General features: G+C 46.9%; 1 protein-coding gene across 1 annotated transcript; it reads left to right on the plus strand.

Annotated features, from left to right (window-relative positions):
* The first annotated feature begins 6,147 nt into the window (after nt 1-6,147).
* On the plus strand, nt 6,148-14,448 carry LOC124250319 (sialic acid-binding Ig-like lectin 7). The gene is given in 8 exon segments (XM_046682126.1): nt 6,148-6,589; nt 6,795-7,076; nt 7,306-7,353; nt 8,279-8,548; nt 9,198-9,294; nt 9,620-9,716; nt 11,435-11,477; nt 12,793-14,448. Coding segments are annotated over 8 exon segments (1,407 nt in total). The 3' UTR covers nt 12,921-14,448.
* The last annotated feature ends 1,116 nt before the right edge of the window (nt 14,449-15,564 follow it).

The raw sequence follows: 15,564 nt of genomic DNA on the forward strand, positions 1-15,564 counted from the left end.
TACTTCCACGATGTGCCGCCATCCTCAGATTTGTGTTCTTTATCCTCTACAGGTGTTAGCTTGGGATTGGGTTCTGTCCAGTATAGCCAGGGGAGTGCCTCACAGTAATTAGATGGAATAACAAAGCCAGTCTCAGGGTATCACTGGTAAGAGAATGTCAATCACTCAAAGAGGGTGTCCTTATGGCATTTTGCAACTGTTGCAAGACCTTGGAAGAAATAAACTATTTTTAAAAAATTTTGTAACTGAGCCCTCCCCCCCAGACTGAGAGCCACCCATCCCTGCAGGGATGCTGTCACAGGAATGCTGTCTCTCTCCATGTGAACTGATTTTCACTTTCAGTCTGGGACAGGTTTTCCCACATTTCTGTCTGGAGCTTTCTGGTCTCTCATTAGGTGTTCCCAGTCACTCAAGGGCTCCCATCCCAACTCTGCCCAGACACTTGCTGCAGTTACCAGCCCAGGCTGTCCAGAGCCCCAGAATCCTGAAGCAGCAGGAAGTCTGGGTCTTGATAGGGCTGGAAACAGGAAATTCATGCCCTCCCAACACTCCCCTATGTGTGACCTGTGGGTTCACCCTGCTCAGGAGTGCCCACTTGTCACCAGCTTCCTCCTCCCCTATGGTTTCTCCAGGATCTGCTGCATCAGGTGATCAGGGCCTTCCCCAGGTAATTCCTCATCTGAAACCCCCACATGACAGGACAGCATTCACCAGCTGATCACTCCCAGAGTCATCATTCTACAATCACGTAGGGCAGAGGAGGGAAAGGCCCTGAGGGATCTGGTGCTGTTCGTGGTACTGAAACAGAGTCAGGATTTGAGGTCAAATACCTCCCAGCTCTGCAGAAGGACCTGAGCCAACTTTGGTGCCAGGAGGGCAAAGATGTGGGGATGGTTGAAGCCAAGAGAGGAATAGACAATCAGGAGTGGGTGGTGCTGGTCTCCTCTCTCTGCTGCTTCTCCCATCTCCCCTGTTCACTCAGGCATTGACACTCCCATGGATGATGTCTCTCTGCCCCACCTGCCTGGGCCACAGGTTCAAAGGGATTCCGAACTCATTCCTGTTTTTCCTAGTAGGGCTGGGGGCCTCTAGAAATGGATGAATGAGGAAAATTTGAGTTCCCTGCCCCTTGGGACAGGGGAAGGTCCTGGACATGGGACCCCAGAAGGAAGGGCCAGACACGGGGTTCATCATGATCATTGTCTCCTAAACCTCTCTCCCTACCCCTAACCCACATATGCACATTAAGGAAGCACTTTGATGAGTTGCTCTTGCCCCTACACAGAAAAGCAAACAAATAAACTTGTTCACCTCTCATTTCCATTCTCCCAACCTACTCCCAATGTTCGTGAGTGAGTAGATGCAGGAAGAGGAAAGATATATATATATGGAAGTTCCTTTACCATAATTAAAAGAGTGCTTTATGTAAGATTCTGCTACTTGTGTGTTTACCTGTATGTAGAGTTGGGAAACCTATCATTTGGCACATACCCATCACCTAATATGTAACTTATTGTTGTGGTGTTCAAAGCAAGTCTACAGTCCTTGTGAGAGACACAAATTCTTGCCTCCAAGGACTCACTTTATACAGTTGGAACTAATATACGCTGATGAGGATACTTGTCTTCTCACCTTCTCTGTGCCCATCTCCAGTCTATTCTCCACAGAGGAGCCAGAGTAAATTCTAAAATCCCAATGGTTTCCCTTTTTTGCTTCTAACTCTCCAGTGGTTCTGAGTTCCCCAAATGGAAATAGTCAAAATCCTTTAAGTTTAGCCAAGGTGTTACATGAGCCATCTTATTTGCCCCAGGGGGAGTTGTTTCTACTGACTAGAACACACCACAAACAGAAAGCCAACACAAGTACAGGCACATACATTTTTTTCTCATTTATTCTGTCAAATGATAATTTTTTAAAAAGGTAAAGTCATGGCTTTCATATAAAATGAAAACGTGCTAAATATTTTTTATTGTGGTACAAAAATACATAACATGAGATCTACCCTCGTCACCAATTTTTAGCTGTCCAGTATAGTTAACCACAGGCACTCTGATCTACAGCAGATCTCTAGAACTTATTCTTCTTGCATGATTGAAACTTATACCCATTGAACAGCAACTCCTTGATTTCTTTAACTCCTTAATGCAAGACCCAGGCAGAAATGGAAGAAGCACAGAGTAAAGGGATGTTGAAATGAATTTGTGAATGCATGTGAAACTGGCTAGATGGGGGGACTCAAGTGGCCTCTCAGTGGACAGAATGTGCATCTCTGTGGACATGAGCTATTTTCATTACTATTAATTATCTAAACTTATAGCATTGTAAAATCGTTCAAGGCAATGAAGTCCTAGAATCAGATAACTCCAGAAAGCTTTGCGCTAAAGAATGCATAGTTTTCCATTGGAGACAGTCAGTAATCTCATTTTGCTCATCTAAACTTCCTCACAATTCTTACACCACTTGAGCAGCTGTTATTTCACACCAGCGAGTTGAACCAACAGATAAGTGATGATGTGTGAGGGCTACAATAGGATCTGCTCTTCCATTGACCCTCAGAGCCTGGTGGCTGCCACTTCAACTTCTCCCTTCTCTTGTGAACAACTTTAACCTGAAAGCAAATAGGGAAGGGTGTGCAGGGAAATGTAGATCCAGCCTGGCAAATCCTCCACAGGCATCTTCACTGAAGGTTTCAAATTACCATTTAAAAGTCATTCTTTAAATAGAGTATGTGGAAAAACTCATCAGGTGAGTAAACCTCTTACTTTGCCTTCTCCCTATTAGCTATTATTTGTGTAAACTACTGTTTCTCTTATTGTTGCTTCCCTTCAAACCATCCTAAAACTCAGTGGCCCAAACCACCATTTTATTCTATCTCATGGTTCTCTAAGTTGTCCAGAGCCCAGCTGGGCAGTTTCACTCTAAATTTCAGACAGTCAGGTTGGGATGGTGGTGGTGACTGGGGCTGGAGTCTAACCCCCCAGGGTTCCTCGATGTAGCATCTCTCTCCATCAGAGTCCCATGAATTGCTTATGCAGATGCCCAGAAAAATCTGCAAGGCCATGGGGCTGGCCCCGTGGCCGAGCGGTTAAGTTCACGCACTCCGCTGCAGGCAGCCCAGTGTTTCGTTGGTTCGAATCCTGGGCGCAGACATGACACTGCTCATCAAACCACGCTGAGGCAGCGTCCCACATGCCACAACTAGAAGGACCCACAACGAAGAGTATACAACTATGTACTGGGGGGCTTTGGGGAGAAAAAGGAAAAAAAAATAAAATCTTTAAAAAAAAAAAATCTGCAAGGCCAGAGTGGAAGCTGCCGGGTCTTCTTAATGTCTGAGATATATGAGTCTCAGAACATCCTGTCTTCCACATTCTGTTGGTCAAAGCAGTCGTGATCCCAATTCAGGTTCAAGAGGAGGAGAAAATAATAACAAACTCCATCTTGTAATGAGAGGAGTGCCATGTTTATATAAAGGAGGGGCAAAATTGTTTGGGGTTGTCTTTGGAGAATAATTCTGACAGCTCCTCATCTGTCTGAGTGTCATCTGCCTCCTCTATCTAATGAGAGTGATCACCTCCCTCTTTCAGGGATGTTGGCACAGTGAAATGGGAAGAGATATTTAAAAGAGCTGCACAGAGCCTTTATCTTCCCTGCCCTCAGATTGGTGACAACAGACTGGCATTGTCCATAGGACATTCCTGAGGTTTTCCAGAAGTTCAAGGAGGAGAAGCAGAGATCTTCTCCTCCTCAGCGTTCCTCCTCTGAGGTAGATCAAAGCTGTCCCCAGCACATCTGATGTCTTGACCCTCCTGGCTCTAGACATAAGGTTCCTGTGCTGTGTGATCAGGCCCCTCCACAGAGCTGCAGACCTCTCCAAAGTCAGCACTCAGCTGTGAATCAGAACCATGGACAGCACAATAGCCTTCTCCAAGGGATCCCCAGGAGCCAGGTGGGAGTGCTCGCTATGGGCAGTGGCCAGACTCTGCCTGGATCAGATGGGATTGGTCACAAACAAAGCACAGAACTTGGTAGTTCATGGAGAATCTACAGCACAGTGGGAAAGTGAGTGGAATTGAGAACATGATACTTGAGAGTTCAGGAATTCCCAGGGTACCTGGATCACTTGTGGAATTCACATCCCTTGTGACTGCCTGAGAGTCACCTCCATGTCTACGTGGCCCAGTCCTCCCTGAGACTCACCTTCCAGTCCAGAAGAGCAGGAGCCCCATTCACCCTAGCCTGTGCTTTCCCATCGCAGCCTGCTACCCTATGTGCGGGAATTGTCAGGTAACCTGTCCCCTAACAAGATGCTGCTCTCCTCAAAGACAAGGACTAAATTTCTCATATTCTCCCCTTTACTGGAAACCTGAAGACACATTGTAGATGATTGTTGAAAGAGTGTATGAATGATATTTCCCTCCTCACCTCATGGGAAGAGGTGATAATTCTCCCCTCTTGGATTAACGTAAGCTTCCCATCTCAAAGCTCAATGAATGCTGGGCTCACAAAGATTGACGAAGTGGCTCCCAGTGCAGACAACGTTGCATAAGACAGGGCACCAGTGTGATTTGCGCAATTTGCTTGTCCACTCTGGACCTTGGTATCTTCTTTTTTAAATTGGAAAAGTGGGGCTAAGAGGCCTCGTAGCTCTGATGGCCAGTTATATTTCCTCTTTTTCAAAGAGTTTGACTCTCTGTGGCTTCCATGTGTCTCTCTCTCCCATTCTTCTGATTTTCTTTGCAAATTGGGGACCATGGGAAACAGGCAGGGTGAGGCCAACCCTTCTGACCACAGATGGTGCAATTGCCACTACAGAGAGAGAGAAAGAATGGCCAGGACACGGGTTCTCAGGAGGGGGATGGGGCTGCAGGATGAGTTTCCCGCTGAAAATGCAGGAAATGGTGATGATATGGGAGTGCCTATGCATGCTCAAACGCTGCACCTTCCTCCTCCATGATCACAGCACTAACTTACTCTGGGTTTTAGGTAACAATTCTGGGAAGAGGATAATATGGGATGGATATATTGTGAAGTTGAATTGAAGAAAACAGACTATATCATCTTCTATGTATACAAAGTCTTAAGAAAAGCATGCACAAAGCCATAGTATTAAAGGCGGTCTGTTCAGATGATAAAACTACAGAGAAAAGCAAGGAATCAATTGGCATTACAATAAGGGTGGGGCTTCTTGGAGGGAGTAGGGTGTGGAGACAGGGAGGGAACCCAGGGGGAAGTCCTGAGTGCTCCCGACATTCTCTTATTTGGAGGGTGTTCATTTTGTGATAAATCACTGAAATGCCCTTGTGACAACACTTCTCTGCATGTGTGTTATGTGTCCACCAAAAATGTTTCAAGAAAAACGACTTGGGTCTGAGGTGGCAGCACCTCCCAGGATTCCCACCAATTCTTCCCAACCCCCACCACACAGTTAAAAATAATATTCTGTGAATTCAGGTGAGTGTCTTTTCCCTCATGAAATCCTCACAGTCCCCGAGGGTGGACGACCCCCAGGCTGGCATTCCTTGCTCTGTGTCTCTTGCACGTGTCTCTATGTCTTTCTGTTATAGGGAGTTCCAGATGCCAGGATACCTATTGTCTCCCCCCTTGGATAGTGACTCTCAGGGCAGGGTCCATGGTTGATGTGTGACCTTGTGAGCAGAGAGGCCTTGCCCACCACATGGATGCTGAGGGAGGGAGGACGGTCTAGTTCCTTAATTTCCCATGTCCCTTAGTAACATTCCTGACTGGACTGACCTCCACAAACATTTACAGGCTGTAACTCAGGAGGTCTGACTAGAAAGGACTCATTTCCACTCTGCATAAATTGACTCTCCAAGGGAAAGGGCATCAAAATGAGTCAGGAGATGGGGCTTGGTCCCTGCATGGGGTGTGAACTTGGATGCGGCTCTCACCCTTTCCAACCCAGAGTCCCCAGCAGTGGACATGGGCAGAGGATGATTGACTCCAAGGACTGTCTCAGCTTGGACAGTGTCTGGGTGTGAAGTTCCTCCTCTGAGGAGCGTCACTGATCTGACCTCACCCTCATCTTCCTGTTAAAGTCTCCTCTAATTCTTGAGCTTTTAGTTCCTGACAGAGAACCATGAGACACAGACTATCTTGGGAAACCTGGCACAGCCAACCCTTGATATGCTGCTGCAGCTGGTGCTCTTGGCCCTGCTTTGCTGGAGGGATGAGGCCAAGGGCCAGAGGAGGCCCAGGATAAACTACATGGATTACCAGATTCAAGTGCAGCCATCGGTGGTGGTGCAGGAGGGTCTGTGTGTGTACGTGCCTTGCACCTTCTCCTATGGCAAGGATGGCTGGAATGACTCTACCCCAGCTCATGGCTACTGGTTCCATGAAGGGGCCGATACAGACCAGGATGTTCCAGTGGCCATAAAGAGCCCAGGTCATAAAGTGCAGAAGGAAACGCAGGGCCGATTCCACCTCCTCGGGGACCCTCAGGACAGCAACTGTTCCCTGGACATCAGAGACGCCAGGATGGGGGACAACAGATGATACTTTTTTCGGGTGGAGAGAGGAAGTGCAAAATGGAATTACAAATTAAATCATCTCTCTGTGCGTGTGATGGGTAAGGAGGGAGCCCCAGGAGAGGCCACATGGGAAGGCTTGGGGTCCTAAGGCAGGCCTGGGATAAGCCCAACTCATGGAAGGGTATTAGGGGTACAGTGTTTCGGGGCTCGGAGGAAGGAATTGGAACAAAGCCTGAGGCTTTTCTCAGGGCCACACCTCAGACCATCCCTCCTCATCCTCCTTTCTCCCTATCTCCTCATCAACCCTGACCCACACGCCAGATATTCTCATCTCGGGGACCCTGGAGTCTGGCCGCCCCAGGAACCTGACCTGCACTGCGCCCTGGGCCTGTGAGTGGGGCGCACCACCTATCTTCTTATGGAGGACAGCAGCCTTTGCTTCTCTGGGCCCCATGACCCCCCTCTCCTCGGTTCTCACCCTCACCCCACGGCCCCAGGACCACGGCACCAGCCTCTCCTGTCAGGTGACCTTGCCTGGGGCTGGAGTGACCAGGAAAAGGACCATCCAGCTTAATGTGTACTGTGAGTGCTTGGCCAGAATGCCTGTGTCCCTGATGGGGTCCTGAGGGTAGGGGGTGTGGGGGGCCAGGGCCTTGGATACAGGGTTTGGGGTCTGAGAATCCAGCCTGGGAGGGAGTCATGAGGACGCCCACCTTCACCCTTCCCTCATATATGCAGCTCCAGGGGACAAGGGCCCATGTCTACCCAGCCTTCACAACTGATGTGGGTCCACCATGTCTTTCTGTCCCAGACCCTCTGCAGAACTTGACCATCACTGTCTTCCTTGGACACAGCACAAGTAGGAAGGAGCCCCCTCCTGGGCTGTAGGGACCAGGGCCTCTTCCAGCTCATGGCAGGGCTGGGTCCCTACCTCATCCTGGATTAACCCTGGTGACCAGAGACTCCCTTGTGGGTGAACCCACTGGTCTTTCCCATCCTCAGCCACCACGGCCTCTGTGAGCAGCTGTCCCCGTGGGCCCCTCACCCCCCTCAGACTTCTCCAATCCCCTCAGCTCCACAAGGAGAATAGGGCAACATTCACATGGCAGATCCTGCCTCTGGAGACCCCTTATGATCCATCTTCTGATAACTCTTCCAGCCCTGTCTTTTTATTTTCCTCAACAATTGCTTATTTAAGTACTTTTAAACAGATAAAATATTCACATGGACAAAAATTCAAAACGTACATCAGAGTCTGTCCTCAGGTGCCCAGTTTCCTACCAGGAGGTGACCCGTGTCCATAGGCTTTTCTGAGCTTTGGTTTGTTCACCTAAAGGAGCTTAGGGGCCATTTGACATCAGTAGGACAGACTGTCCTCATTCTTCTCTTTCACTGTGCAGTATCCCATGGCCGAGATGGATTCTGATTTGGTAGGGCACCTCCTGTTAATTGAAAAATCATGGCATTCATTTTATTCTACTAACAGATTCACTACAATGAACAGTCTTGGGTCTCCTTTCACAACTGTGTCTGTGTATGTCTGTGGAATGAGTTCCCAAAAGCAAAAGAGAGCTACTTCATATGTTCTTACTAACTTGGAGAGATATGGCCAAGTTGATTTACACGGAGGGTGGACAAGTTTACATTCCCAGCAGCAAGGAGGAAAAGTGTGGGTTCTCCTGCACTTCAACTTAAGCCTGTATCTCTGTCCTCATCTAGTCTCCTTCTGCATCCTTCCTCTTTGGATCTCTTTGTATCTCTGACCTTCTTTCTCTTCTTCCCAGCGCCCATAACCCTGAAGAATGCATCATCTCTTTCAGTCCTGGAGGGCCAGTCCCTGCATCTGGTCTGTGTTGTCGACAGCAACCCCCCTGCCAGGCTGAGTTGGGCCTGTGGGAGCCGGACCCTGAGCCCCTCACAGCCCTCAAACCCCGGAGTCCTGGAGCTGCCCCAGGTGGATTCGAGCCATGAAGGTGAATTCACCTGTCAAGCTCAGCACCCTCGGGGCTCCCTGCACGTCTCCCTGAGCCTCTCTGTGCAGAGTGAGTGCACCGGCGGTTTGGGGAGTGGGGGCTGGAGGAGGAGACAACACCCACCCCACCCTCACAGCCCAACCAGCAGCCCCCTGAACTTCAAAGGGGACTTCAGATGTGGTCTGTGCTCAGCTCTGATGCCTGGAAAATTCCCTGGGACTCAGGGTGTCACTGTCCTCTTCCTGCCAGGCCAGGGCTGTAGGGTGGGGATAGGCCTGGGAGGGAGAAGCCAGGGAGGGAAGCGGGTCTTGGCAGAGAGGGGCTGGGGCCTGGACAGGTGTGTCTGGGGACACAAGGTCATTCTTTGCGGTGCCTTACAAGTCTCAGGTGAGTGAGGCACTTATTGTGTTCACAAAATTTAAGTAGAAGCCAAAGAAACATAATTAATCAAAAGAAATAACATTACAATGAAATATTTTTAAAAATAATAAATGAATACAAAATAAATTCCGTGACAAACGAAATATCAATAGTTTAAATAAACACAGACTGCAACACAGCTGTTGCAAGCTTCACTTTCCTCACCCTAACCCGCACTCCCAGCCCCATGTTCCTGGTTTTGCATCCGGCAAAGTGGCCTGAACACAAAAGTGTGAGATCATTCTGTGAGTGGGAGGAGAAGACTCCAAGTTCTCAGAGGAGAATCCCCAGTAATCGAATCTGTCTGCAGGAAAAGCACATCCTTTATCAGGAGCGTCACTGGGGGCCATCAGTGGAGCATGTGCTACAACCCTGCTCCTCCTCTCCTTCTACGTCATTGCCATCATGTGAGCAGTCATCCTGGGGAGGGAGGGGGAACCCTGAGGTTGGAAGGGCAGGCAGGCATGGAATCCCTGAATCCAAAGCTGGAGGGACTGAGTGGGTCAAGAGCCTGAAGTGGGGGCAGGAAGGAGGTCCCTGGCACCTGGGTGAGTGTGTCACAAGCTTCTGCTCCCTGTGCGGGGAGGGGGAAGTCTGTCTTCTCAACCCTGGGATCTCTGGACCAGGATCCTCTTGTCCCACCTCAGTCCTCCCTCCAGCCCCTTCAGGGTCAGTCTTCCCACTGCACCCTGAGCTGGCCAGACTGAAAGGCTCTCTGTTCTCTTCACTCAGCGTGATATCCTGGAAAAAGAAAGCAGTAAGGCCAGCAGTGGGCATGGGGGACATGGACATGGAGGGCGCAAATGTTGTCACATGGTCAGTCTCTCAGGTGAGTGACCTAAGCATCTCCCCATCCAGCATCCTCCCTGCATACCTCCTCCAGGATGGCTGCCTAGGTTGCCTCACTCAGCATAGCCAACATTGCTCTCATCTCCTCCTCCCATCAAGTTAGATCCCCATCTTGCTGACAGCACAACAGTCCCCTCCTCTTTCCTTCGGGCCAGGCACAGAGGAATCACCTTCTCTCTATCCTCCCTTTCTTCTGCTACAGACAAAACTTAATCACATCTTGTCTATTTTTCTTCCTGAGAGCAGCTGACATCAGCCTTCCTCTCTTCATCTTGACCCCGATCATTGCTGAGGATTCAGGATCTCCTTCCTGGGCCGTCATCTCCCTGCCTCTCATTTCCCTTGCCCTACACAGACTGATCATCTAAGAGCCATCATTGTCCAGTTCTTCTGCATTTGAACATCTGTTTGCCTTCATTGTCTAAAGCAGAGGCCGGCAAACATTTTCTATAAAGGGTCAGATAGTAAAGATTTTTGACTTTGTTGGCCTTACACTCTGTTACACCTCTGAACCCTGCTGTTGCAGCATGAAAGCAGCCATCGACCATACGTAAATGAATGAGCATGGCTGTGTTCCAATAAAACTTTATTTACAAACACAGGAAGTGGGCCAGATTTGACTCATGGACTGTACCTTTTCGACCCGTGACCTAGAGAATGAAGCCAAAACTCCTCAGCCTGCAGCCCTGTATAATCTTCTCTCTTAGCACCTACCTCTCTAGAAGGGCCGGGGTTAGGGTGAGGAGAGTGAGGCAGTTGCCTAGGATGCAAAATTTAATGCAATGCCAGGAATCTCAGTAATAGAGATAAACGAAATTTTAATACATTGTCTTAAAAAATTTGGAATTAATGAAAAAATCCATGATGAGCAAAGTATCAAAAATCTAAATAATGTTAGGATCAGTAGACTGAAGTTAGTTAATAATTATTTAAGATAATAACTTGGTCAAGAGAAATTGTCACACATGGTGGCTTTTCAGTTGAAAATGATAGAAGCAGAGAAGGAGATTTTGAAAATATTCTTTCTGCATTTGCTTCCAGAAAGCCAGAAAAGCACAATTGTAACAAATTCTGGTTTGGGTGCACATAGAACCTTCAAACTTAAAACAATATTTTAATACACAGCACTTTTCAAGTTTTCAGTAATGTTTCAATATTCTTGAAAAAAATGAACATTAAAAATACATAAAAACATGTATATAGGAGCAGAATATATATATTCTGCCTCAAGCTCCAGTTGGTTCAGAAGGCAGCTCTTGCTAATCCTGGGTTATCCGAATTTTTGAGATGTTGTTCTCCACTTGCTTTTTTCGATTTTTGGTTTTTAAAAGTCTTGCACTCAAATGTTATTTATCTCAACGACTGAGGTTTTTGGTTCCCCTTTTAATTTCGCATTTTGGGCGAGTGCCTCACTTGCCTCACCCTGATCCCAGCCCCGCTGTTTGTCCACTTCCTGACACTGCCTCCGCCTCCCACTCTTTGCCTCACCCACACTGGACTTTTCGTCATCATCATCATCATCAACCAGAACAAGTAATTTGTGCCTCTGGGTCTTTGCATGGGCTGTTCCTCCCTCTTGTGATGCTCTTTGCTCCCATTTCGTTGGAGATCAAGCAGCAATGGGGCAGCCAGTGAGTTTGATGGACTGAGAAAAGGGTGATGTCTTGCAGTTAAGTAAAGAAAAGCTTTCATTTACAGCAGACATGCACCTGGGTCATCTGCTGCTGCAAATTCCAGAGAGGTGAGGACTGAAGATGGCCATTTGGATTTCACTAGCAGAGGTCACTGGTGTGCTGGATAATAGCAGTGTGGGGAAATGGTTGTGTGTGTGTGAATCTTAATTTGAATAATCAAGAGAGAATGGGAGGAGCACAAACATTATTAATTCTGGGGAAGCATTCTCTTGTCAAGGGGAACAGCAAAGAAGGATGTTCCCCAGGCAGCACCTGTCACTCTCCCCTGTGTGAGTCTGTATGAGCTTCTTGCTGCTGCTGTAAGAAATTTAGTGGCTTCCAGCAACATAAATTTATTACTTTACAGTTTTGGAGGTTGCAAGTCCAAACTGGGTTTTACTGGATTAAACCTAAGGCTTTGGCAGGCAGGGCCTAGTTCCTTGTGGAGGCTGAGGGGAAAATGCATTTTCTTGTCTTTTCCGGCCTCTAGAGGGCACCTGCATCCTTGGTTCATGGTCCCTTCCTCCATCTTCAAGGCCATGGGAATAATATCTTCAAATCTCTCTCTGCCTCCTTTTTCACTCTTTCACTTGTCAACACTCATGATTCCATTGGGCCCACCCAAATAATACAGAAAAACCTCCCTATCTCAGTATCCTTATCTTAACTCTATCTGCATAGTCTCTTTTGCTCTGTGAGGTAACACATTCACAGGTTCCAGGGAATTAGGACATGAACACCTTTGGGGCACTGTTATTCTGTCTACCAGAGGGATACAATTTCTTTGACTGACTTGTCCTCCCACCAATCTGTGAGATTCCTAAGGGCAGGTGCCATGCCCAAATCAAGGCCCTGCAATTCCATCTCACTTACCCAGTTCTTGTCCATTGTATCGTAATTCACAGCTAGATATTTATTTAACTCATCTTTTGCTGCCTGCCTCAATTAAAGAGTAAGCTATAAGAGGTCAGAATCTGTGTCTACCATGTCCCTCACAGTACATCCAGCTCCCGGCTCAGGACCTCACACACAGGGGGCCTCAGGCTTTGGGGTCAGAAAGAACTAGATTGGATCCTGGTTTCACCAGGGACTTTGAGCATGTGGCTTACTTGGTTCAACCTTTGTTTTCATATCCTTAAAATAGAGACAATACTAATATCTTCCTCATAGGGTTGTTGTGGGAAGTTAATGAGATTAGCAAGCACCAAATAAGGTGCTCACTAAGTATTGAATATTTAAAGAACGCATGAATGAAGGAGATCTCAGCAAAATGTGTGTGGGATGAACAGAGGAGGGAATTTTGGGGCTTCCCTCCTGGACATTCTCTGCCTTATCCTGTGCTTGCTCTTCTGCACTGACTCTCTTCTCTCTCCCTCTACTCAGGGTCTCTGGATGGAATCCCAGGCAGGCAGCCATCCAGACCATCCTACCCCAGATGTGGCTGCCCCTTGCTCAGAGGAGGAAGAAGAGCTTCATTATGCATCCCTAAGCTTTCATTGGATGAAACCTAGTGGCCTGTGGGAACAGGAGGCCACTGGTAGTGAGTATTCCGAGATCAAGTTCCACAAGTGAGAAGCTACAGAGACTCGGCCCTGGCTTGAGGGATCATGGCCCCGGAGGGGCAAAGAAAATGTCAGAGCTGATTCCCATAGAGTTAGATTCCCTATAAAATTGTAAAGAACACAGGCTTTGGAAACAAAGAGTTTCAAGTTAGAATCTTCACTCTGCTGCTTTGCAGACAGACCCGCCCCTAACTCTCTGTGCCTCAGTTTCCTGCTCTGTGAAACAGGCATGAGAAGCCCTACCTGAAATTTTGTGGTGAGAATTCCGGCGCTAAACTCCTTTCAGACCACTTGCCAAAAAGTGTATGCTGAACACATGCTGGATCCCTGCGCCTTGAACAGAAAGGTTCTACAAGGAGTATCTTCTGGCTCTGGAGGGGACCAGCATCAGACCTCAAACCTTAAACCTTGAGTTCCTTTCCCCTGGAATGTCCTCCCACTGGACCTTCGTCTGACTTCATCTGTCTCTGAAAATGGAGCTCAAAAGGTGGACTTCTGGATTCAGAAGGGAAAGTTAAGCAGCAGCTCACGGTCTCCCCGATAGCAACAAACCAAACAAATGAGAAAGGTTCCCAAATGATCACACAACCATCTGATGGATGAAACATCATGATCTCACATTTCACCTACAACACCCAAATGAAGAATGAATATATCACAGCAATCTCTTCATAAAATAGTCTTGATGAAAAGAAATCAAAGGACTGGACAAGGCATTAAAAGTTCCCTACACATAGACACCAGGCCATTTATAAAAGCACAAAAATATAAGGCACCAGGGACTAATTACTTTTTAAAAGATGCAAAACTTCCACACTGAAAAATACAGAATATTGCTGAGAGAAATTAAAGAAGACCTAAGTAAATGAAGAAATATACCATGCTCAAGAATTGGAAGACACAATATTGTTAGATGTCAGTTTTCTGTATATTGATTTAAGTAATCCCAGTCAACAGATATATATTTGTATATATATATATATGTATGTATAAATGTATATATCCATGTAAATTTACAAGTTGATTTTAAAGTTTATATGGAAATATGAAGGACCTAAAATAGCAAAATTATCTTGAAAAGGAAGAATACAACTGGAGAAATCAGACATTACTGTAAAGTAGCGTAGTCAAGAGTGTGTGGTGTGGACAGAACAGAGTCCATAAATAGACCCACACATTATATATGGCCCACTGAACAGCACCTTGTCTATTCAATTGGGAAAAGAAGGACTTCTTAACAAATATGATAGAAAAAGTGGCTAGAGCTTTGGAAAAAGTGAACATTATACATATTACAATTGGTTTATAGAATTGCAATCATGAAGTATATACCTGTGTTTTTTCTCACTCAGTGTTGAGTTTTTTGAGATTCATCCATGTTATGTACATATCAGTATTTTGTTCTGCTATAGCTGAGTAGGATTCTAGTGTACCACACTTTGTTTACCCATTTTTCTGTTGACGAATGTTTGGTTTGTTTCCAGTATTTGGTGATTAGGAATAAAGCTTCTGGGAACATATTTGCACAAGACTGTGTTCAGGTATGTTTTTATTTCTCTCAAATGTTGGGGGACAGGGCCAAGATGGAGACAATGGGGTTAGAGCCACATGTTGGGAGCTCTAGGGTCTCTGGGACATCCCCATGGAGACCAGCATCCAGCAGGCAGCTAGAGAGATGGATGGTCTTGAGCTCAGGAGGAAGGCAAGGCCTGGAGATGGACAGTGGGAACACAAGGGGGTCCATAAACCTTACAATGAATACCTACTGTTGTGGGTTGAATTGTGTTCCCCCCAAAATATGTTCAAGTTCTTACCTGTGATGTCTGTGAAATCAATTTTTTTCTTGGAGATAGGTTGTTTGCAGATATAATCAAGTTAATATGAGGTCAGACTGGATTAGAGGGGGTCTAAATCCAGTGGCTGCTGTCCTTATACAAATAGGGAACTTTGCACACAGACACATGTAGGGAAGAAGGCCATGTGACAAAGAAGGCAGAGATTGGAGTTATGTTGCCACAAGGCAGGAAATGCCAAGGGTTAACGGCAACCAGCAGAAGTAGCAAGACACGAGTAAGGATTCCCCCTAGGGCTTTCCGAGGGAGCCTGGCCCTGCTGAAACCTTGATTTTGGTCTTCCAGCCTCCACAACTGTGAGAGAATAAATTTCTGCCGTTTAAGGCCACCCAGTTTGTGGTAAATAGTCACAGCAGCTCTAGGGAACTAATACATTTGCTCAGCACCTGCTGTGTGTTAATGCCTCGCCTGTGGTGTCTCATTCACTCCTCACAATGACTCTGAAGAGAGTCAGCCCTATCCCCATGTCACAGAGGAGCCTTGGGTGAGCTGCTCAAAGCCACACAGGCCAGAGAGTGGAGAGATCAGGCTGAATTCAGATAGATGACCCCAATGCAATAAGTGGGTCCACTGTCTTTACTGCTTTGTGAACATCCAAACAGCTAAGCGGTTCCTAAGAGCAGTGATGACCACAGTTTCTAGGCCTGCCAACCACACTGTCATAGATTCAGCCGGGAAGGAATCTCTATCTCTCTCTTTCTCTTTCTCTCTACTCTTTCTTCCTCCCTCCTGCCCGCTTT

This window comes from Equus quagga, chromosome 13, assembly GCF_021613505.1.
Source record: "Equus quagga isolate Etosha38 chromosome 13, UCLA_HA_Equagga_1.0, whole genome shotgun sequence".
Lineage (NCBI taxonomy): Eukaryota > Metazoa > Chordata > Mammalia > Perissodactyla > Equidae > Equus > Equus quagga.